The sequence below is a fragment of the Propithecus coquereli genome, unplaced genomic scaffold, assembly GCF_000956105.1.
Source record: "Propithecus coquereli isolate 6110/MARCELLA unplaced genomic scaffold, Pcoq_1.0 Scaffold83, whole genome shotgun sequence".
Lineage (NCBI taxonomy): Eukaryota > Metazoa > Chordata > Mammalia > Primates > Indriidae > Propithecus > Propithecus coquereli.
In genome coordinates this window covers 3,754,814-3,778,645 of record NW_012154507.1, presented here as the reverse complement: position 1 = coordinate 3,778,645, position 23,832 = coordinate 3,754,814, and the positions used below count along the sequence as shown (strand labels likewise).

The 23,832-nt window shown below is 38.0% G+C and overlaps 1 protein-coding gene across 1 annotated transcript in view; it reads left to right on the top strand.

The window, feature by feature from the left end:
* CGRRF1 (cell growth regulator with ring finger domain 1) overlaps positions 1–9,273 on the top strand; it is a 23,627-nt gene extending 14,354 nt beyond the window's left edge. Inside the window, exons 3-6 of the mRNA XM_012663838.1 lie at positions 1,935–2,112; positions 2,253–2,400; positions 8,381–8,488; positions 8,717–9,273. Coding sequence (XP_012519292.1) covers positions 1,935–2,112; positions 2,253–2,400; positions 8,381–8,488; positions 8,717–9,037 — 755 coding nt within the window. The 3' untranslated portion in view covers positions 9,038–9,273. The remainder of the gene's footprint in view (positions 1–1,934; positions 2,113–2,252; positions 2,401–8,380; positions 8,489–8,716) is intronic.
* Positions 9,274–23,832: the final 14,559 nt, after the last annotated feature.

Sequence of the window (23,832 nt, the reverse complement as noted above, 5' to 3'; positions counted from 1 at the left end):
TATCGGATGTGTAGAGAGCAAATATTTTTTCCCATTCTGTGGGTTGTCTATTCACTCTAATGATAGTTTCCTTAGCAGTGCAGAAGCTTTTTTTTTTTTTTTTTTATGCTTTTTCTGATTTTTCCTTTCCTATCTACCTCCACCTTTTTTTTTCCTGCCTCATGTTGTATGGATCTATAGTGACATAGACAAAAATATGTATGATTTTATATATGTGTGTATTTATGTATAATATGTATTAATGGAGTTTTTCTTCAGCTATTTGATAACTAATAAAATTTTCCATCCTTGAATTACCTGATTATTGGAGTCATATAAAAATTTGAAATCAAGTTTTGCTCTTATTACCTATGCAAAGTTCCTACCAAGTAAAATTTTTTCTTAAATGTGATTAGAAATGGCCCTATATCACTGCTACTGTACATACTATTACATACTGAGAAGAAAAGTGAAAAACTCAATCAATTTTTGGTATCTTGTGGAACTTCTACTTGTATTTGTATATCTCCTTTCAATCCATACTCTTGGTCACATTTTTAAAAATAGCTAATATATCAATCAAAATTCCTATTAGCAAGCAACAGAAACAACTTCAATAAAAGGATATTGGATAGCTTACAGAAGTGCTGATAGGTTTGGAGAGCCAGAATCAGAGACCAAGGCTGTTCTGCTAGGAACAATGACCCCAACCTGCCCTTTCGGTCTAGTCAGTAGTACACCAGTGCCAAAGAGTAATGTTACAGTTTGCACTGACAGCGGTGTGAGACTGGATGTCACTACCCTTGAACATGATGATATTGCTACAAATGCCACATTTGGGGAAAAAGTCACATAGGTGGCACATAGTAAGTGCTATGTAAGAGTTAAATAATAAAACTATATAATTTTTATGTCCACTCATAATTTATCCACTTAAATCAGATCTACTCAAATTATAATATCTTTTCTTATGTTGAAAGCAAATGAATGAGTATATCGCTATTAAACCTTCCATGTTTTGGAATCCCCACTCTTTCCTCAGGATATTTTACATATTACATGGGACATTAACTTTGTGACAAGACTGTACATTAATGTTGTCAATGTATATATTAATATATTAGTAAAGCTCAATTTCCTTTTTTTTTTTTTTTTTTGAGACAGAGTCTCACTCTTTTGCCCGGGCTAGAGTGCTGTGGCGTCATCCTAGCTCACAGCAACCTCAAACTCCTGGGCTCAAGCGATCCTACTGCCTCAGCCTCCCGAGTAGCTGGGACTACAGGCATGCGCCATCATGTCCGGCTAATTTTTTCTATATATTTTTAGTTGTCCGATTAATTTCTTTCTATTTTTAGTAGAGACGGGGTCTCGCTCTTGCTCAGGCTGGTTTCGAACTCCTGAGCTCAAACAATCCGCCCGCCTCGGCCTCCCAGAGAGCTAGGATTACAGGCGTGAGCCACCGCGCCCGGCCTTCAATTTCTTTTTAATATTTTTCTTACTCTAGTGATCATCTTGTGGAGCCCATGGGATGTGTGTATCCACTTTTGGAGACAGTTCTATTTGGCTATACTGTTTCTTTTAGTTAGGATTATATATACTATAAGAGTGGTAGGTTATCAATAGTGAACTGTATTTTAGTTTTTAAAATTTATATGAGAATAGTCTTGGAATTACCAAAAAAAGAAAATTAAATTGATGATTTCCAAGCTTAAATGTATAAATAGTAAGAAAGAGTTTATAGATAGCTCTCAAAAATTGTGTAGATACTGAGGTTTTTATATTCTTGTTATAGAAGCCAGTTTTTTCATTTACAGGTGCTTATCCTTTAATGAGTTCTTTTAAATGCCGTCAGCCTGGCCAGCATCCAAAAGGAAATGTTTGTTACTTACCCTGTAAAATTGTATTAGAAATTACATTAGGTAATTTTCATTCCCTTTCTCCTTTGTCTTTTGTAGCTGGCATAACCTTGACAACAGATTGCCTTGAAGATAGCCTCCTTACATGCTACTGGGGGTGCAGTGTTCAAAAATTATATGAAGCTCTGCAGAAGCATGTTTACTGCTTCAGAATAAGCACTCCCCAAGCATTAGAAGATGCTCTGTATAGTGAATATCTCCATCAAGATCAGTATTTGTATCCTTTTATCTGATATACCCATTAGCACATGAAAATTAGACTTTTTATGGGTAAAGTGTTGCTAAGTTATTGATCACTTTTGGTATATTTTTGTTCTTTTGGTTATAGTGGCAATTTACCTTTACATTTTCAAAAAGTATTAAAAAGGATAGCAAAGAAGAAATATATTGCCAATTACCAAGAGATACTAAAATTGAAGATTTTGGTACAGTGCCCAGATCTCGCTATCCATTGGTAGTGCTTTTGACCTTAGCTGATGAGGATGACCGAGAAATTTATGATATTGTAAGTAATTGAAAATTCTGAAAGCATTACCTTTAAGTGATTTGGATGGTAGTTCTTAATTATTTGGTGAAATGGAAAAGGTTGTATTTTAATTTCTGATATACATTTGGCCTAGACATATTTTTCTTGAAAAATGACTATATAGGATATATACCTGTATGATTTTTGTACATATAACCACACCTTCGGACTATGACTTATTTTTTGCCTATTGGTCACAAGAATATGACTTTAGAAAATAAAAGATATATTATAGTTGAATTAAGTGAATTTCATCATTCCATGTTCTGTCATGTCTGTGATGTAGAAATAGTCTGTTAGGAAGCATGTTTATTCTTAACATTTTTGGCACAGAATAAATAAGCAATGAAATGACCTAAAAGTGCTCAACTTTAAGATAGTATCCATTCTTTTTTTTTTTTGCATGCTCATAGTCACCTTGTTTCCATCAGGCCCCTGCTGCACCTACATCTTATGTCTGGTCCCTGTATTTTCAGTAATTATTATAATTTTCTTTTCTCATTATATGCCAATTATTTCTTTAGTCTGGTAGTTTATTCCTATTAGGAAGATAAAAGCATCTTAGAAATCTAAGAGGTCCAGAGCCTTGACAATCCTCTAAGTATGGCAGAAACTTATACATGAAATAAACTTCTGGGGAAATAGTGCTTGCTATGGATATGTTCATTAATAAAGATACGGTAACATTTTTTCTGATACTTTGTGATATACAAGGTACATTCAGTAACTTATTTTTTTCTTCCAATAAACTAATGTGTTATAACAGGACAAATATCCTCCTTGTATAAACTGAAACAGAGTCAAAAAAAAAAGTTCTGGTTGTTTAGGTAGTAAGAGATAGAACCAGGGCTTGACTCTGAACCTTTTTTTAAAACAGGAATATCTGCCTGAAACAAGCATACATTGAACTTTGAAAGGTACAGACTCTTACTGAGAAATTTAGAGCCTGTTCATTTGCCTCTCTAATTTTTTTTTTTTAATATTATCAAACAGAAGTTCCATTGAACTGGAGTCATGTTGTTTTTTCCAAGTTGTGGGGAGCTAGGGGCAGGAAAACGGGGACATATAGGTCAAAGGAGACAAAATTGCAGATATATAAGGCAGACAGGTCTGAAAATCTAAAGTACAACATGAGGACTATAGTTAATAATATTTGTGTTACATTCAGGATTTTTGCTAAAAGAGTAGATTTTAGGTGTTCTTGCCACAAAAAAAAGTGGCGGTAACTATGTGAGATGATGGATATGTTAATTTGCTTGACTGTAGTAACCATTTCACTATGTATATGTATGTCAAAATATTATGTTGTACACCTTAAATATATGCAATAAAAATATAAAAAAATAAGAGTCATACCAACAGTAGTGTATTTCCAGAACCTAGCACAGTGCCTGGAACACAGTAGGTGTTCAATAAAGGTTTGGTAAGTAAAAAAAAAAAAAAAAAATAACAACAAGTCATAGCAAGCAATGTTAGTGAGCCTCATAGAGCTGGCCAGCGAAACTGCCTGGTTGCACACGCAGGAGGTAGTGTGGATGAGAGAGCTTCTGGTGTCCTCCCTCCCTTCTTTCCTTCTCAATTGAAGGTAAATAAGACCTGCTAAGCTGGTGTTTCATATTTCCAGCTGCTTTGTTCTTGACCCTGCTTACCTGGTCCAGGAAACCTTTCTCTCCACACTGTGTCCCCCATCTCTTCTAAACTCCTTGGGTTCTGTTCTCCTACATTTTCCTTTTGTTCAAAACAAAAGGATCAGATCAGGGTCATTTTCCCTCCCAGCTTCCTGGTTCAATTCCTTTTCCCTCCCAGCTTCCTGGTTCGATTCCTTTTCCCTTTACTGACGGTGCTCTCTCTCTACCTCAGGTGCTCAGGGTCGTCTTTGTTTTCTAACTTTCTTCCTCCATCAAAACGGGGAAGGATTTTGTGTATGTGTGTGTGGTGAAATATATATACATAAAGTTTACCATTTTAACCATGTTTTGAAGTGTCCAGTTCAGTGGCCTGGTAAACAGAGATGGATTTGCTATCAGGTCCCTGATCAAACTGGAGTGAAGACGGTGTGGCCCAGCTGTAGTTGTGCAAGGCTCATTCCAGCGGGGGAGCCTGAGTATCTGGTTCCCAAGGGCTAACAGCCATTTTTTCTTTCTTTGTATGCGTCTCCCTGTCTGGGTCCTTTGGTGTGTCTTTTATTCTTACCTGCACTCTCTCTCCCTTTTTCCCTGTTAACCCTTGCTTCTCTTGTCTCTTCTCTCAGATTGGGGCTAATTTTGGAAGTAAAGCATATTTGTATTAATATTCTCTGTTTATAATTTTAAAAACAAATAGAACATTTCATATTTCTTTTGTCATTGGTAGTTTTTCTATCTGGGGGTCAGGGACTCCAAATTTTAAAAAAATTAAATTTCCATTCCTGTTGTAACAGCAAAGAATTACATTTAGATAGTATAGTTAGGAACCACTTTGTTGCTTTAGATAGAAAAAAGAAAGTAGGAATTATTACAAGATTTTGACTTTAAATTTTTTCATTTTTAATTTAATTACATTAGTGTGGTTTTTTTCTTGTATTATTCAAATAACACTTTTTTGGCAGGAAAACAATTAGAAAGTCTAGATAAGCCAAAAGGAGAAAAGTATAATCACCTGTATTCTGTTATCCAGAGATAACCACTGTGAATATTTGTCTGTATCTTTCCAGTTCTTTATAATTTTTTAAAAGGACCACATTGTATGTAACTATTTTGTAACCTTCTTTCATTTAATAGTATATTTGAACATTTTTTCCATAATCAAATATATACCTACAACTACATATATGTTTATAACTAGCATGATAATAGCTTCAGAGACTTTTAATATTCAATCAGATGACAGCTTGTTAGTATGAGGTGATAACATTACTATCTTCTACCAATCCTATCATTTTGCTTTAGTATTAAAAGCCTCTGAAGCCATTACTGAATTAATAAATCTTTATAAACTTGTAAAGAATATTGTATTTTTACAACCATAATACCATTTAAAACTTTATTTGTACATAATTTCAAGAAGCTGCAAAAATAAAAAAGTAAAAGAACACCCATATGTCCTTTACCCAGATCACCTATTGTTAACATTCCTGCCATTTGTATTATTATTTGTCCATATATATATACACACATATATATTATCATATAATCATATATTATCATATATATTTTAAATGAATGGTTTGAGTGTAAGTTGTATATATGATTCTTTACCCTAAATATTTGTGTGTATCTCCTAATGATAAGGATATTTTCTTATATAGCCAGAGTGTAGTTACCAATTTTATAAATTTAACATTGATACAATATTTTAGCCCATCTATTATCCATATTGTAATTTGTCAGTTGATATAATAGTGTTCTTCACATGTTTTCCTTTCCAGTACAAGTTCTAGTCTAGAGTCAGATTTTGTGTTTGTCGTCTATCTTTAGCCTCCTTTATTTTATTTATTTATCATTTATTTATTTATTTTGAGACAGAGTCTTGCTCTGTTGCCTGGGCTAGAGTGCTGTGACATCAGCCTAGCTCACAGCAACCTCAAACTCCTGGGCTCAAGCGATCCTCCTGCCTCAGCCTACCAAGTAGCTGCGACTACAGGTGCATGCCACCATGCCTGGCTAATTTTTTTCTATTTTTAGTAGAGACGGGGTCTCGCCATTGCTCAGGCTGGTCTCGAACTCCTGACCTCAAACGATCCTCCTGCCTCGGCCTCCAGGAGTGCTAGTTTAGCCTTCTTTAATCTGGAACATTTCCACAGCCTTTCTTTGTCTTTTATAGCATTAGCATTTCTGAAGAATACAGTTACATACACATACCCTTTGGGTAAAATAGAACATTTTCATTTTGTTTGATGTTTTCTCACGATCAGATCAAAGTTATGCATTTGCAGCCAGTGAACTGCACGGGTGATGACGTGTGCTTTTCAGGGCACCACCTCTAGAAGCATGCAGTGTTCTTTTCTCTCATTAGTGATGTTAATTTTGATTTCTCAGTTAAGGTGCTATCTAACTTCTTCACTGTACTAGTTTTTCTGTCTCTTGGTCTGTGGAGAGGCACTTTAAGACCATGCCAGATTTTATTTTTACCATGATGGCTGCAGAATGATTATTTTCCAGCTCCAGCCCTCCCTCTAGTCAGTCCTCGGTATTCCACAACAAGCAACAGACTTCCTTCTCTCCCATTTGTTTATTTGTCTGTTATCTCCAGGGCTTCGTGAATTTTTTTCCCCCACAGTGGCTTATAATTCATCACTGAATTTAATTATTTTCATGCTCAAACTACCCTCTCCCTGCTTCCTGCCAAGACTGAGGGTTTATAGCCAAACCGTGTCCATAAATTACTTGGATTTTTTCTCTCAAAAGTCAGAAAACCATATAAAGTGATATACTCAGTTGTTATCTTCTAAATCTCTTCCACTCCATTCCCACACACCCAAATCCTTATAGATTTGGTAGATTAGCCAAAGTCATTGTTTTCTTGTTTATCCTCCCTGTGTTTCTTATTTCTCTTTTTTTCTTACATGAAAGGTGGCACACCATCTATGCTATACATGCTCTTTAGTACTTCCTTTTCACTTCATAATATCTCCTGGAAATCAGATCAGTTCACAGAGATGGTCCTGACATTTTTTCTCAGTTACATAGCACTGCGTTGTGTACATGATGTACATATCTCCTATGCTTGGACTTCAGTTAGTTTCTGGTATTCTATAGTAACAAGTAATCTTGCACTGAATAACCTGTGCATATGTGTCTTAATATCACTGGGGTTGTATGGTTGAACGGTAAATGCATGTTGTTTTGTTAGAGAATGCCAAATTCCCCTCCATTGGAATTGTACCTTTTTAAAAAATTTTTTTTCCACCAGCAATATATGGGAGTATATCCACAGAGTGTATCGACAAGCTTTTTAATTTTTTTCAATGGAATGAGTTAGAAACAGTACAGTTTTAATTTTAATTAAACATCTCTTAATATGGTTAAGGGACATGTTTATATCTTTTTGTGAATTAGTCATGCCTTTTGCCCATTTTTCTGTAGGATTTTGGTCATTTTTTAGTTTTTAAAAGTTCTTCATGTATTAGGGATATTAACCCTTAATCTGTGATATATGTTGTGAATATTTTATTCCAGTTTGTCATGTATTTTGACTTCGTTTATGGTGCTTTTTTGGCTTGCAGGTTTTTAATTTTTATATCATCGAAAGTATCAAATGTGTCTGCCTCTGGGTTTTGAGTCGTAAAGTCTTTCCCTACGCTGAGACCGAAAAGGAACTTACCCATTTTCTTCTAGTATTCGTGCAGTTTTACTTTTTATGTTTAGATCTCTTAGGCTTTTGGAGTTTATTCTTATGTATGGTGTGAGAAATGCTTGTAATTTTATATTTTTCCAAAATAGCTATCCAGTTGTCCCAGTACTATTTATTAAAAAGACTCTCTTTGTCCAGTGATTTGAGATGGTACCTTTATTATATTTTCATATATAATTAGGTCTATTTCTGGACTATTGATTCTGTTCCATCCATCTGTTCACATGCTAGTACCATACTGTTTTGGTTTTAGAGGCTTTGTAGTATGTTTTAATATCTGACTGGCCTAGTCCCCCTCATAGCTCTCTTTTTTCAATATTTTCCTAGCTATTCTTACGTGTTTATTTTTCTATATGAGAATTTTAGAGTCAATGCATATAGCTCTATAAAAAAGCTCATTGGTATTTTTATTTGTATCACATTAAATTTATAAATTTGAGTACAATTAAAATAATTCTGCCAAAAATATGTCAGTAACTGGTTTTTCTACAGTGACTGTGATTTATAAAGATTACTATAAATTTTGTAATTTATCAGCCTCTTATTTTTATTTGAGAAGCATTTTTCACATATTTGTGAAATAGTATAAGGAGGTTAAGTACTGACCAGTGTTCAATTTTTATTTTAGATTTCCATGATATCAGTAATTCATATTCCTGATAAGACTTATAAACTTTCCTGCAGAATATTATATCAATATTTACTCTTGGCTCAAGGTCAATTTCATGATCTTAAGGTAAGCTGTTCTTTGTAGCCTTTTCTCTGTCCCTTTTGTTTATAGAGTTTCAAAGAATGGCCATTTATGAGGATGTAATTATATTTTTCAGTTAGTAATTACAGAAGTTAACTATTCTTTGCAATTAGATTTGGTACCTCATAAATTTTGAGCAGCTCTTATGACACCCAGATTTAAGGAGTAATTGTTACTTATAATAACCTTTAAACTTGTTTCTTTGATTTTCAGCAACTTTTCATGTCTGCAAATAATAATTCCACTCCCTCCAGCAATTCCTCTCTAGAAGAAAAAAACACAGACAGATGTTTGTTGGAAAAGGCAGGACTGTCTGAAAATGAAGTGGAGCCATCTGAAGAGAACAGCAAGGACTGTGTCGTTTGCCAGAATGGGACTGTGAACTGGGTGCTCTTGCCGTGCAGACACACGTGCTTGTGCGATGGCTGTGTCAAGTATTTTCAGCAGTGCCCAATGTGCAGGCAATTTGTGCAGGAATCTTTTGCACTTTGCAGTCAAAAAGAGCAAGACAAAGACAAACTGAAAACTCTTTGAAGATGTTGTTACAACTGAAAAGTCCACTTTCTACTAAAGATGCAGAAGTTTGTATTCTTAGAATTAATCATAACATGGATTCTACAGTATTCACCATCAATGAAAATTCTACTTTAGTTTCGTATTTGTACGGTACATGGATGATGAAAATTAATTATTCCTTTCTGCTTAGTAGGATGAATACTGGAATAACATCTGTGTTAATACATAAAAATTCATTCAACTCTTGAGAAGAATATAAACATTTGGCCTTTTATCAGCTATAAGACTTCCTATAATGTTGATTAGAAAAATCATTCTAAAAGGCAATCCATCTAAAATTGAGGAAGTAAAAATTTTAAGATTACTAAATGTTTTCCCTTCGGTGTAATCTGGAGTGCAATTAGGAAAAAACATAATTCTTCTTAAAGTAATTGTAGTGCCCCAGTTTACAAAGAAGTTGGACAGGGCTTCTTTAAATCCTTTCCTGAAATCAGTTTTTATAAATAGCCATCTGTTTGGTTTCCAATTTCCCTTATCATCATAGTTATATAAATATAAGTCTTAATTTTTAAATATAGCTTCTTAAATCATAAGTACCAGGTACGATTCTTGACTGTTCTCAGTGTATCATAAATTAAAATGATACTCTTATATAGGAGGCAAATATATCAAACTTGAATAATAATATTTTCTGATAATTAAATTTACCAAATCAATCACCCAATGTGATTAGATTGGCAGGATGTGATCTACTAGATCTGTGGAACTATTAATGCCTTACCTTAGATTTCCTCCTGCACAGCGAATCTATCTAAAACTGGAGGGGTTTTGGAGCTAGAAAAATAACTAAAAGAAATAACTATTTTTTCTAGTGTACTTTTATTCCAAATCCAGTATCCTTCTGAATAGTAAATTATTTTGTTCGTCCATTGTTATATACTTGTAAGAAGTGAGGAACTTGATAGGCAAAAAAGCCCCATCCCCTACTCTTTCCAAAATGACTAAGAAGCAAAAGGTAAATCAGAGCTTCTTGTGTCTTCAGTGACAATGACCTTCAACTCACCAAGAAAGCAGATCATGGCACATACACTGTGACATTCAGGGAGATTTTCAAGCCTTTTTTGTCCTATTTGTATTAAGAATAATGCCTTGCCTTTGTATTAGTGTTTTTATATAATGTCATTTCGTTCCAGTCAGATATAGCACTCTCAAGAAGACATTATTCTCCATTTTCTAACCCAAATCAAACTTTCATCTACATTCACTTGCTGTGTAATAAATACTTTCTAGGGGCCAGATACTTTTTGAGAGTCTGGGCTGCAAAGAATCAGGCCAAGTTCCTGACCTCAAAGTATTTGTGCCTAAAAGGAACATTGATAGCTCATTAGAAACATCCCCACCTCTGGAAGTTCCTAAAACTCTGACATTGGAAGCAGGGTGGTCAAAAGCTGCAGTCTCTCCTACAGTTAACTAGCAATATAATGATTGATCTTGAAAACCTACTTTGTAGTGTAAATTGGGGAAATACACAGAGCATTTAGGCCATCCCAACCATCCTGCCTCCCTATATACATCTGTTTGTACCTAAACTGTCCTGGACACATAGTTTCTCTTCGGAGGCAGATTCCACCAACCCTTCAGTCTTACTCCATTTTTCATAAATTTTTTTTGTAGTAAAATAAACATACATAAAATTTACCATTTTAACCATTTTTAGGTATAAAATTCAGTGACATTAAGTATATTCAGATTGTTGTGCAATATTCACCAGTATCTATCTCCAGAATTTTTTGATTATCCCAAACTGAAACTCCATGCCCTTTAAATAATAACTCTCCATTCTCCCTCCCCCAGTCTCGGGCACCCACCATTTTACCTTCTGTCTATAAATTTGACTATTCTAGGTACCTCATATAAGTGAAATCATGCAGTATGTGCCCATTTGTTTCTGGCTTGTTTCACTTAGTATTTTTTAAAGGTTCATCCATGTCACAGCTTATTTTAGAATTTCCTTCCTTTTAAGGCTGAAAAATATTCCACTGTATGCAAATACCACATTTTGTTCATTCATCCATCATTTTTCATAACTCTTACGGATGATTTGCCTTTAGTTCTTCTTGCCGCAGCTAAAGTAATTGATTTTTCTGCCCTCAGTGGTAATATGAAGAATTTGGTAGGTTGTTAAGTACAAAAACAAGCACACTGACTCCTAGAGGCTTGTGTCAGGATTTGCCAGTAGCTGTGAATAGTCACATTTTGTGAGAACATCTATAAATGCATTTGATTTCAAAGGATTATTAGAAAAAAAATATTTGGTCTATATAGATTAGTTGCTACTTTCCAAAAGTAGCAACTTTTGGAACCAGGGCTACACTAAGCAGACCTGACAGGTGAGTATGCTACGTACTCCTCCTCTTTCAGCGACCCTCTCTTCCCAGCTCGATGGAGTCCACTACAAAGCCATGTAGTTTAGTTGCATCCAGGCCTTTGGCACTGCTCAATAATCCCTAACTTTTTTTCCTAATGGACTCCCTACTGAACTCCCAATAGCTATTCCAAATTTCTTCCACTCTTCTCAAGTTCTGTATACCGCTGCTGTTGTATTACTCTCGACAAAGAACTTTCAAGATGGAGTATGGCAACTGATGAGTGAATTAAGAAAATGTAGTGTAATTATATACCATGGAGTACTACTCAGCAATAAGAAAGAATGAACTAATGTCGAAGTAACTTGGGAACAGAAAAGTAAATCCCAGACGTTCTCACTTATAAGTGGGAGCTAAACTATGGCTACACAAGGACACACAGAGTGGTGTAACGGACACTGGACAGTCACAAGGGGGAAGATGGGAGGGAGTGAGGGATGAAAAATTACCTGTGGGCACAATGGACACTACTTGGGTGATGGTTACACCAAAAGCCCAGACTCCACAATGTATACATGTAATGGAATTCAACTTGTACCCCCTAAATCTATTAAAATACAGAAAAGGAAAAATAAAGATGTAGTTTGGTGTGGAGGTCATGATGATGGACCCTGAAGTCAGATGTCTTGGGTTTCTATTCTAGCTCTGCCACTAAATAGCTAGTCATGTTAGAGAGGTTACTTAACCTCACTCTGCTTCAGTTTCCTCATCTATAAAATAGTGATGATAGGACCTACCTACAGACAGTTGAGAGGATTACACCAGATAATATGTAAAAAGTGGTTAGGCCTGGGCACAGCACATGGTAAGCCCTGTGGGTAGTAGGTTTTACCATCATTACTTTGCTTAGATGTTCAAAGCCAGTAGACATTCTTTTCTCTCTTCCCCAAGAGAAGAAGTGTATTAATCCCCTTCCAAGGCTAACACTCTACTTGTGTTCTTGATCTCATCTCTGCTTGCTCCCTGAACTCTTTTGATCATTCATTCAATAACTAAACAAATACCTATTGAGTGCCAAAGAGAGGCATCATTTGGTTATTGGGGATACAGCAGTGAATAAAATAGGCAAAAACTCTTGCCTTCGTGGAGCTTACATTCTAGTAAAGAGAAAGAGACAAATCAGTAAAAGATATATCAGTTGGAGGTAAGTGCTATGGAGAAAATCAAAGCTGGGATAAGTGGGTAGGGAATCTGAAAGATAGAGGTCAGATTACTAGTTTGAATATAGCTTATTTGGAGGCCTATCCAGAGACCTGAAGGAAGCCAGGAAGTGAGCCATGTGAATATCTAGACGAAGAGGCCTTCATGGCTGCAAGGCTGGGAGTTGCAATTTATTGAGACAGAGATGATTGGAAAAAGAGCAAGTTTGGAGGAAAAGAGTTTTAGATGTTTTAGTTTCAGTTTTAGATGCCATTTGGAAATCCAAGTAGAGATGTCAAATAAGCAGGTGAATATACTAACTTGGAGTTTAGGGATGAGGTGCAGGCTGACGGTATAAATTTTGGGGCCCTCAGGATGGTATTTAAAGCCAAAAGACTGCATGAGAGCACCGAAAGAGAGCACAGGAATAGAAGTGTCCATGGACTGACACTTGGGATACTCTAACATTGAGGGAGATTGAAGAGGAACCATTAAACTGAGAAGGAGTAAGCTGACAGAAAAACCAGGAGGGCTGTCTTTACGATGGTCTGTTCTAACAATGTAAACTAACCACCATTTTATTATGCTCATAGATTCTGTGGTCAGGTATTGGGAGAGGGTATGGCACAGATAGGCTTACCTGGGACCTTAGTTGGGAAGACTTGAATGGCTGGGGGTGACTCAAAGGCCTGAGGGCCAGAATCATCTCATGGCTTCTTTACTCAGTATTGAGTGGCTGGGCTGTGATGACACAAAAGCTGGGATGAGCTAGGACATGTGGCCTCTCCATGTGTCTCACTCTGTTGCCCTGGCTGGAGTGCAGTGGCATCATCACAGCTCACTGCCCCCTCAAACTTTTGGGCTCAAGTGATTCTCCTGCCTTAGCCTCCAGAGCAGCTGGGACTGCAGACACCTGGCTAATTTTTCTGTTTTTTGTAGAGACTGGGTCTCACTCCATTGCTGAGGCTGCTTTCAACTTCTGGCCTCAAAGAATCCTCCTGCTTTGGCCTCCCAAAGTGCTGGGATTACAGGCATGAGTGACAAGTTCTTTGAGTTCTTTTGGGAGGCTCTGCTTTTAGGCAGGTAAGGGATTTCAGGAACCAAAATTCCTTCTGCTCAAAACAATTTTTATGCCACAGTGGCTTATTCTGGACCCTTTCAATACCTACAAGTGGAACTGCTGGATCATATGGCAACTCTCTGTTGAACCTTTTGAGGAAGTTCCCAACTGTTTTCCAAAGCAGCTGTACCATTTTACATTCTTACCAGCAATGTACGAGGGTTCCAGTTTCTCCACATCCTCATCAACACTTGTTATTATCTTTTTCGTTATAGACACCCTGGCAGGTGTGAAGTGCTATAATTGTGGTGTTTTTTGTAAATTGTGGTTTAAACCCACATAGCAAAAATTTACCATCTTAACCATTTTTAAGTGTGTAGTTCAGTAGTGTTAAGTATTTTTGCATTCTTATGCAACAGATATCCAGAACTTTTTCATCTCATAAAATTGAAATTGTTCACCTATTAAACAACTCCCCATTTCTCCCTCCCCTCAGCCCCTGCAGCCACCATTTTATGATATAATTATGTTTTTGACTTCATTTCCCTTTTGATTAATGATATTGAGCATCTTTTCATGTGTTTATTAGCCATTTGTATATTCAGATCTTTTGCCTTTTTTTTTTTTTTTTTTTTGAGACAGAGTCTCACTCTTTTGCCCGGGCTAGAGTGAGTGCCGTGGCGTCAGCCTAGCTCACAGCAACCTCAACTCCTGGGCTCAAGTGATCCTTCTGCCTCAACTTCCCAAGTAGCTGGGACTACAGGCATGTGCAACCACGCCTGGATCCCGTTTTTAAATTGGGTTATTCAACTCATTATTGCATTATAAGAATTCTTTATGTATTCTAGATACAAGTCCCTTTTAAATATACGATTTATAAATATTTTCTCCTACTCTGTGGGTTGTCTTTTCACTTTCTTGATAGTGTCCTTCGAAGCACAAAAATTTTTAATTTTGATGAAGCCCAGCTTATTTATTGTCTTTTGTTACTTATACTTTGAATGTCATATCTAAGAAGGCTTTGCCTAGCTCAAGGTCACAAAGATTTACATCTATATTTTTTCTAAGGTTTTTATAGTTTTAGGTATACTTTTATAGTTTTAGCTATGATCAGTTTTGAGTTAATTTTTGTATATGGTTTGAGAAAGAGAATTTAGCTTCATTCTTTTGCATGTGGATATCTAGTTGTCCTGGTACTGTTTTTTGAAAAGACTACTCTTTCCTTGTTCAATTGTCTTGGCTTCTTTGTTGACTAATTAATTGACTATAAATTTGAAGGTTTATTTCTGGACTCAATTCTGTTCCATTGATCTACACGTCTACGTTTCTGCTACAATACACTCTCTTACTTATAAGACCTTCGTAGTAAGTTTTAAAATTGGAAAGCGAAAGTCCTTCAACTTTGTTCACTTCCAACATTGTTTTGGCTATTCTGGGTTCCTTGAATTTTAATATGAATTTTAAGATCAGCTTGTCAATTTCTGCAGAAAAAAGTCAAGTGGGATTTTGGTAGCAATTGCACTGAAGCTTTACATCAATTTAGAGAATATTGCCATCTTAACAATATTAAGTCTTCTAATCAATGAATATGGAATGTCTTTTGATTTACTTAGGTCCTTAGTTTCTTTCAACATGTTTTTTAGTTTTCAGAGTATAAGTTTTATACTTGTTTTATTAAATTTATTTCAAAGTATATTGATGCTTTTATAAACGGAATTGTTCTCTTAATTTCACTTCAAAATTACTCATTGCTGGTATATAGAAATACAATTGATTTTTGATATTGCTATTGTACTCTACAAAAATTGTACTCTACAAACTCACAGAACTTGTTTATTTGTTCTAATAGTTTTTCAGTGAATTCCTTAAATGTTTCTATATACAAGATCATGTCATATGCAAGCAGAGGTAATTTTACTTTTTCATTTCCAATTTAGATGCCTTTCATTTATTTTTCTTGCTGAATTTCCCTGGCTGGAACTTCCAGTACAATGTTCAATAGATGCAGGCAGAGTGAACATCCTTGTCCTGTGCCTGATCTCAGGGGACTTGGCCTATTATGACCTACCCTTCAAAGTCACATAGCATCGTTTCCATTGTCCCCTATTGGTGAAAGCAGTCACAAGCTCATCCAGATTCAAGGGGAGCAGATATAGACTCCAACTCTTGATGGAAGAAGTATAAAATAATTTTCAGCCATGGCCGGGCGCGGTGGCTCACACCTGTAATCCTAGCACTCTGGGAGGCCGAGGCGGGAGGATCGTTTGAGCTCAGGAGTTCGAGACCAGCCTGAGCAAGAGCGAAACCCCGTCTCTACTAAAGATAGAAAGAAACTGTCTGGACAACTAAAAATACATAGAAAAAATTAGCCGGGCATGGTGGCGCATGCCTGTAGTCCCAGCTGCTCGGGTGGCTGAGGCAGGAGGATTGCTTGAGCCCAGGAGTTTGAGGTTGCTGTGAGCTAGGCTGACGCCACGGCACTCTAACCCGGGCAACAGAGCAAGACTCTGTCTAAAAATAAATAAATAAATAAAATAATTTTCAGCCATATTTTAAAGCTACCACCATTTAGTTTCCTAGACACTAAATGAAGAATGTATTTCAAGGAGGAGGGAGTGATCTGTTTCAAATGATAGTATTAGGTTATGAGGTCTGAGAATTGAGCTTTAGGTTTAGCAATGCACCAGTCATTGTGGCCTGGATAAGACCAGTTTTGGTGATGTGTGCAGTAAAAACCCATTTGGAATGAAGTCAAGAGAGTATAGGTGGAAAGGAATTAGAGGCAGCACATAGAAACAAGATATTCAAGGATTTTGTTATAAAGAGGGGCAGAGAAATGGTGTGATAATTATAGGGGGGTATAGGTTTACCAGTGTTTAATTTTAAGAAAAGAGCAGCACGTTTGAATGCCCATGATAACGATCCAGCAGACAGGGGAAAATTGATAATGCTGGAGATAACAGGAACAAGTGCTGGAGTGATGTCCTTGAGAGGACAAAAGAATACTAGCATGCCTCCTTTCTCTTGCATCTTCAATCCAGCTCGTTTCCTTCAGCCTCGAATTATGCTGGATATTAACGGTACTAAAGAAAACCTCTCCCTGGGCCCTGTTTCTCATTCAACCTGTGAGTCCTAGTTAGCTTCCATCCTATTACTATTTCCCTTGTCTCCGAACATCTTGGGAAAGTAGTCTCCACCAATGATTCCCCAGTGCTGGTACTTCTCAGAATCACAAATCAGAGCTTAGGCATAGTGAGTAAGAAGTTGCCCGGGTAAGCCTAATACACTCCTAAGTCTGGGAGACTCTGAACCCTACACTATAGTCATTTTGTTTTCTTGTCTCTTATTCACTATTAATTCTACCTCTTCTTTTACATGCTCATTATTCTACTTAAATGGTATTCCCAGGGGTATCCAGTGAGCTTCCAGTTACCCCAGTCAGTGGCCTTTTCTCCTCATTCTTCCTGGCCTCTCTTGGAAGGATTCTGCACATAACTGTTTTCTCCTCCTGGAAACTTCCCTTGGCTTCTGAGTCACCATGTTCCATTGCATTTCAATGTCCTTAAGAATTGCTTGGGGGGGAGAGGGGAAAATGCAGATCCTCAGGTTCATCTGTCTTAAAATTCTGACTCAATAGTCTGGAATCTGGCTGAGGAATCATCACTCTGACAAGACTGATTCTGATGCAGGTGGTCCATGGCTATCACCGCCATGGATTGCTTCTTTTCCTACTTCTCTGACAGCCCCAGGCATCATTCACTGGACCAATGGCTTGCCGTTAAACACAATTCCCGTGGTGTGCCTGGCAGAGTGCAAGGTAGACGCTGGGGAGTCAAGCATGGACCTGCTATTCTCAAAGACATTACTGTCCATGCTGTCTCTTAGTTATCGCATTCAGCTCTTACTTCTAGGCTGATTCTTCTCAAATCTGTTTCTCTATTTCTGATCATTCTGCTGAATTTCAAACTTTCATTTCTAAATAGCTAAAGGATATTTCCACCCGTATTTCCCACAGGCACCTCCAACATGTCCAAAGTAGAACACATCTTCCTACAAAAACCTGTTTCTCTCCCATTTTCCCCTCCTAGTTAGTAATATTGCTATCTTCCCAGCTACCCAAACCCCAGAATTACATTCCCATCCTCCTAGCCCCTCCCCCCTCACCTGATATCTGACCAGTTAGCACATACTGAATTCACCCAGCCCACTGCAGTAATTTTAAGCAGAATGATATAATCGGGTTTATATTTTTAAAATATCAGTATTGGAAGTGGTTTAAAGTGTAACAGTCTACAAAGTGAGGTCTGGGAAAGGTATTGGAACTCAGGTTTATTTTTATCTACATAGGAAATTAGGCCAGGCACAGTGGCTCACGTCTGTCTGTAATCCTAGCATTTTGGGAGGCTGAGGCAATCCTATCTCTACGAAAGTTTTAAAAATTAACCGGCATACCAGTCTGGGTAACAGAGTGAAATCCTGTCTCTAAAAAACATATAATAATAAGTTAAATTTCATTAATATTGGATTAGCTGTAGAAGATATCAATCACTTATAAATAAATATACAAATTTGGAGATAGTTTACTGTTTGAACTGGCGGAATACTAGAGGTAGGGAAATCAGGATCAAGATGCTATTGCAGCAGTGCAGTTGAGGAAAATAAGAGCCTAAGGACTTGATTTTTGATCATGGGAATGAGTGATCTATGGTAATTCTTCTGGCTTGGGGAAGGTGAATGATAATAGTCAATGAACCTGGGAACACATGTACACTTTTTCCATTAGATTATCTTATTCTAATTAGACAGACTGCCTTATTCATGTTGGACCCCTCCCTCAGAACACCATTCATTCATTTAAGCACTCATTCATTCATTCATTCAGCAAATACTTAGAAGGTTACTTTGAGCAAGCTGCCATTCTTGGTGCTAGAGATAGAGAGGATGAACAAGACACTAGAGATCCTTGCCCTCATAGAAATCACTTGGATGGGTAGGGGGAGAAGAGGGACTAACAAACAGTACACAAAAAAGATAACACAGCTTGTGTTGCACACCATGAAGGAAACAAACAAGTTAGGGGATAACTGTAGATGCTGTAGTGTCAAGTAAGGCCTCTCTGCAGAGCCTATAATTGAGCTGAGCCCTTGGGGTAAAGAGAGAATCAGCTTCATCAAGAGCCGGTGCAGCATTTTGGGTGGAAGAAACAGAAAGTACAATGGCTCAAAGTGAAAAGGAGCTCAGGATGTTAGAGGAACAGAAAAGAGGCCTGTGTGACTGGAATTGAATAAACAAGGAGAGATGTGGATGGAGTTGGAGAGAGGACAGGGCCATTGGGCATGGGCAGGAGTTGGCATTGTCTTCTATGCAGTGGGAAGACATCCAGAGGGTTAAAACAGAGAAGATATCTTTTCTGAGTTGCACTTTTAAAAACTGAGGGAGAAATGTATTTGGGAATGGGTGAGGGGTGGAATCAGAGCTCAGTTTCAGACATTTTAAGTTTGAGACATGATGTGAAACCTACTTTGTTTTATTTAATTAGTTGAACCTCCAGGCATTTAATTTGTTCTGTCTTTATCATAGCTACGTCTTACAGAAATTCTGCAAATACATACCAGGCATAGGACTGAGACAATTAGTCAGGTTAGGAGGAGGAGAAAGATGTTTTTTCTGCTTTAAGTTCTTTGTCTTTGTGCCAGTGATGACGCTATTGCCTCTCAGCTCCAAACCCACCCCTCTGTACTCTGCTTTGTGAGGCTGGGGATAGGACTCTGCAAACCACATTTATGCCTTGCCACCTGCCTCCCAATGAGGCTTTGCAAATCAGAGCAATGGAGGGAGATTGGAAGATAAGAGGAAGAAGGGATTTGCTCCTTCCTGTTTGTTTCCTGTAGGCTTCCTGTTTGCTTCCTGTTCCTGTGGGCATCACCTCCGCCTCCCTTCTTCACCTTGGCAGTGGCAGTTGCTTCCAGGAGCGGCAGTTGAATCCTGATTGCAGTTCTTGCCAAATCTCCTTCCTTACCCCTACTCAGGACACCAGCCCCAGCCCAGCAGCACCCTATTCCCAGCAGTTTCAGCTCTGTGGGGCTCCTCCTGCAAACTTCTAAATTTTTATAATTCAGGCTGCATTCTGTTTCCCAAGCTCTGTGGATGGTGGCTGCTTCCTGCAATTGCTACCTCTGTTATATTAATACCTTTGTGTTCTCCTTTCAACTTTTCAGTTATCAACTCTTTATGTTAATCTCTGATAAAATAATTAGTGTGTTTCCTGTCTCCTGCCTGGATTTCAATCAATACAATTAGATATTATCTCCTATAAGTCTGGCACAATTTACTAAGATAGACAGAAAATTGAAACTAAATGAAGTTAAATAATTAGCTCATATCATACAGCTACTGGGTGGCAGAGTTGGGATTTGAACCCAGTTTTGTTTTGTTTTGCCTGAAGCTTGTGCTGTAATCACTAATCACCTTCCTACATTGCCTGAAAAACATGTTTAGCACCCAACTGTAGGTACAATTCCCAAATTCATTCACCATTTTTATTGCCTTTCTATAACCTATTATTAGACCCAGCATTTCCCAAAATATATCCCAAGTAATGCTAGTGCTACAAGAAGATCTGTGAAATATGGATTCTGGACTCAAAGTAAGTTTAGGAACTGCTATATACTGTACTCTTCACAGGAGTCACAATTAACATTAGTGTAAATAAGGGCTCTGAGAATTCTTGCAATAAAATTTAAATATGTAACCAGGCAGTTTCTGATAAGTTTTCTAACTGGGAACATCCCAAGGACATGGAAAATGTGGGGTTAATCAATATCATTCTAATGTATCCTGTGCGACAGTAGCGCTTGGTTAGGAGAAAGCTGTTGGTGCCAGCAATTGTAGGATGCTGTCATCATAAAGAGGTTGCTTTTTAAAAATACTGGGGAAAGGGATTCTTATATTTCTTTAGGTTATAAAAACATGGCCTTAGATTTGTACTTTTTGGCATTTTAACTATTTAAATCTCGCACTTTCAGTTGAAAAAGATATAGGCAATTCTTGCATCAAACCAAGGTCAGAATAAGTATTTGATGACTTCCAGTATAAGTAATTTTTACTTTCTTTCCCTCATGCCAATCTGGGAGCAAGCTATCCATCTACAAGAACTGAAGTCCCACTTTCATAATCCTTACCTACATAAATCCTGGAAATAGGAATGGTTTTTCAATGCTTACATGTAACCTTCTAACTGTATTTATTTGAAAGTTTATGTACAAACCTTATGGGATGTTTTACTGTAAAATAAAACTATAATTAATACTTCACACATTTGTTTATTTTTAAGAAGTGTGAACCCATCTGCATTTGTGGTTGAAATTGTGGTTCATTTGCTTATATTTATATTTTATCTGAATCACTATAATAGTTAAACATAATATCCTTACATGTTCAAAAAATCAGAGTTAGCCCTTCTCCTCTAACTCCATTTTAGAGAAAGCTGCCTCAGAAGTTTCCTTCATGGACTATTATTCAGCCTTAAAAAAGGAATGAAGTACTCACTGCTGCCAGTCACCGCCCCTCACTACATGGGGGTAAGTGTGTATTCATTCACTTACTCAAATTTATTGAGTGCTTACTATTAATATAGGCCACTCACTGGGCCAGGTGCTGGAGACCAAAAAAACAAAAAAAGGGATGAAGCACTGATACATGTCACAACATGGATGAATCCTGACGATGATATGCTAAGTGAAATAAGCCAGTCACAAAAGGGCAAACGCTCTATGATTCCACTTACATGAGGTTCTCACAGTACTCAAATGCATAGAGACAGAAAGTAGAATGGTGGCTGCCAGGGACCGAGAGGAAGGGAATGGGAGTTATTCCTTAACGGGAACAGAGTTTCAGTTTGGGATGATGAAGAAGTTCTGGAAATGAATGGTGACGGTTGCACAACATTGTGAATATACTTAATATCACTAAAATGTACACTTAAGAATGGTTAAGCCAGGTGATGTGGCATGCACCCCAAGAGTCCCAGTACTTCACCTGAGGTCCACCCTGGCCAGGTTTATCCTGTGCCAGCCAGCAGCTCTGGTTGGGCTTGGATTATTAGGCCATGACCCTACTGGTGTAAAAATGTGTGAGGGATTCAGGAAATTGGTGCAGGCAATTACCGCTCTGCCCTGGGCTAGCAGAACACTGGCTTTCTATCTGAATGTGTGCCCCTGCCAACACTGAGATGTTTCTGAGTTCCTCATCATGAGATCTGAACTCAAGTTTAGTCTCTCTAAGCCACGGCTCCTGGGCCTTCCCCAGCTTGCCTTGCACTGTTGCTATCTTAGCAGACCTGACTCCTGATTTAGCCTTCCCACATTCCATCTGTCACCAGTTCTGCACTTCCTTCCTCCCCATCTCTGTCTTCATCCCCGTGAATCCCAATTCGAGCCCTGGCAATCCTGTCCTGGGCCTTTTCACATGGCTTTGAGAGACCATGTCTTTGAAGAGTGAATAAAGTATCTCTCCACGTGAGGCAGATCCGAACTATACATTCATGAAATCAACATTCTCTAATTTGTGCCTATCAAGAAGGAAAATTAATATTTATCAAGTATCTACTGCAAGCCAAGTTACATGCCGGTTATGTGCCATCTTATGAAAACAGGTATTACAATTATTTTTTAATAATATTAATATTTTCAGTATAGGCCCTGCTCTTCCATAGCTGTGCCCACTCTTCAGGAAACACACTAGATCTTGGTGGCAAATATGGAGACCAGGGTTGTGTCTGATGCAGATGCTAACTTGGCTCACTTCAAATCAGTCTTTGCATTTTCTCAATTCTGGGCACTTTTCTTCAGTCACCCAAGTCCAATCTTTTACTAGTCTATTCCTTCTCTACATCCAGACCCAAATAACCTGCTCTCACTGTGTGGGTGTCCGTGGTTCTGCACCCTTCCTGAGTGCAGAGTCCAGAGAATCACCTGTGCTGGTCTTCTTCCTACCAAGAAGTGGTCTCCCTGCCTGCTGGCCATGTTTCTAGCTCACCTAAACCCCATTCCTCCCAGAGTACTGCCTGGTCATCTGCTCTTTGGAAGGTAGACTCTGCACTAAAACTCACTTTACATTAGATTATTTGACATCATGTACTGACAACCCTAGGAATCCTCCAGGTCCTTTAAAATATGCAAATTTCATAAAAAATACATGCTTTTGCTCACTTTTTACTCGAACATATAAAATACCCTTTTCTAGATCAGAACAGCTTTCGAATAGACAGAGCAGTTTGCCATAGTAGCCATGGTGGGGGTGGGGTGGGGACAGGCCATTGCCATTTAAGAGTGCCAGGCACTGTCAGGCACTTCAATAGTAGCGTCCCCATCTTATAGATGGTACAATAGATTAAGTAACCTGCCAATGGTCGTACAGCTGGTTAGATCGCATCTGAAATAAATACCTTGTCCAATTCCCAGAGTTGCTTTAAGCCAATGGATAAGCATGTCAGTTCAGGAAGGTCCTCGAAGAAGTGGATGCCAAGAAGAGGTTAGACATGCAAGCCATTTTGGGGGGGAAATGCCTATGAAAGTTAAATACGAGGGAGCAAGAACAGGCAGGAGGAGCCTTCAGACGAGAAGGCAGGTGAGATACCTGTGAAAGGAGAGAGGGGAAGAAGGATTGGATAGGACTACGGCCCTGTTCTGAGAAAGTCTCTGCTAAGTAGATGCGGTGTCCCCGAGCAAAGGCTACCCTTGGAGGAATCCCACGTTGGTCAGGAATGGCTAAGCTCTAGTACCCTCACGCTGTGCAGAGGGCATCCCCAGGGAAGCCTGGCCTTGGCATGAACACTGTTGGGAACCCAAAGAGGCAGCAGCTGGAGTTGGTTAACACCCATAGCAGACTGTCTTGAAGGACAGGTGAGCAGCACACCTCCATGGCCACCATGGGTGCAAGTCACAGAGACAGAGCAAAGACATAAAGAAAGCACACTTTAATAATCAAAGCCAACTGAGGATGCAATGGCCACTTCAGCATCATCTAAATAGTCACCTAGAGGGATGGCTGTGAGACCCTTGGATTCCAAACTTCTGAATGTCACAGGCCAGAAAAACCAGGAGACCAAGTGAAGTTGCTAAATTTTTAATTTTCCAAGTAAGGACATTAAATACCACTTACTATCATCACAATTTTAATAAAATATA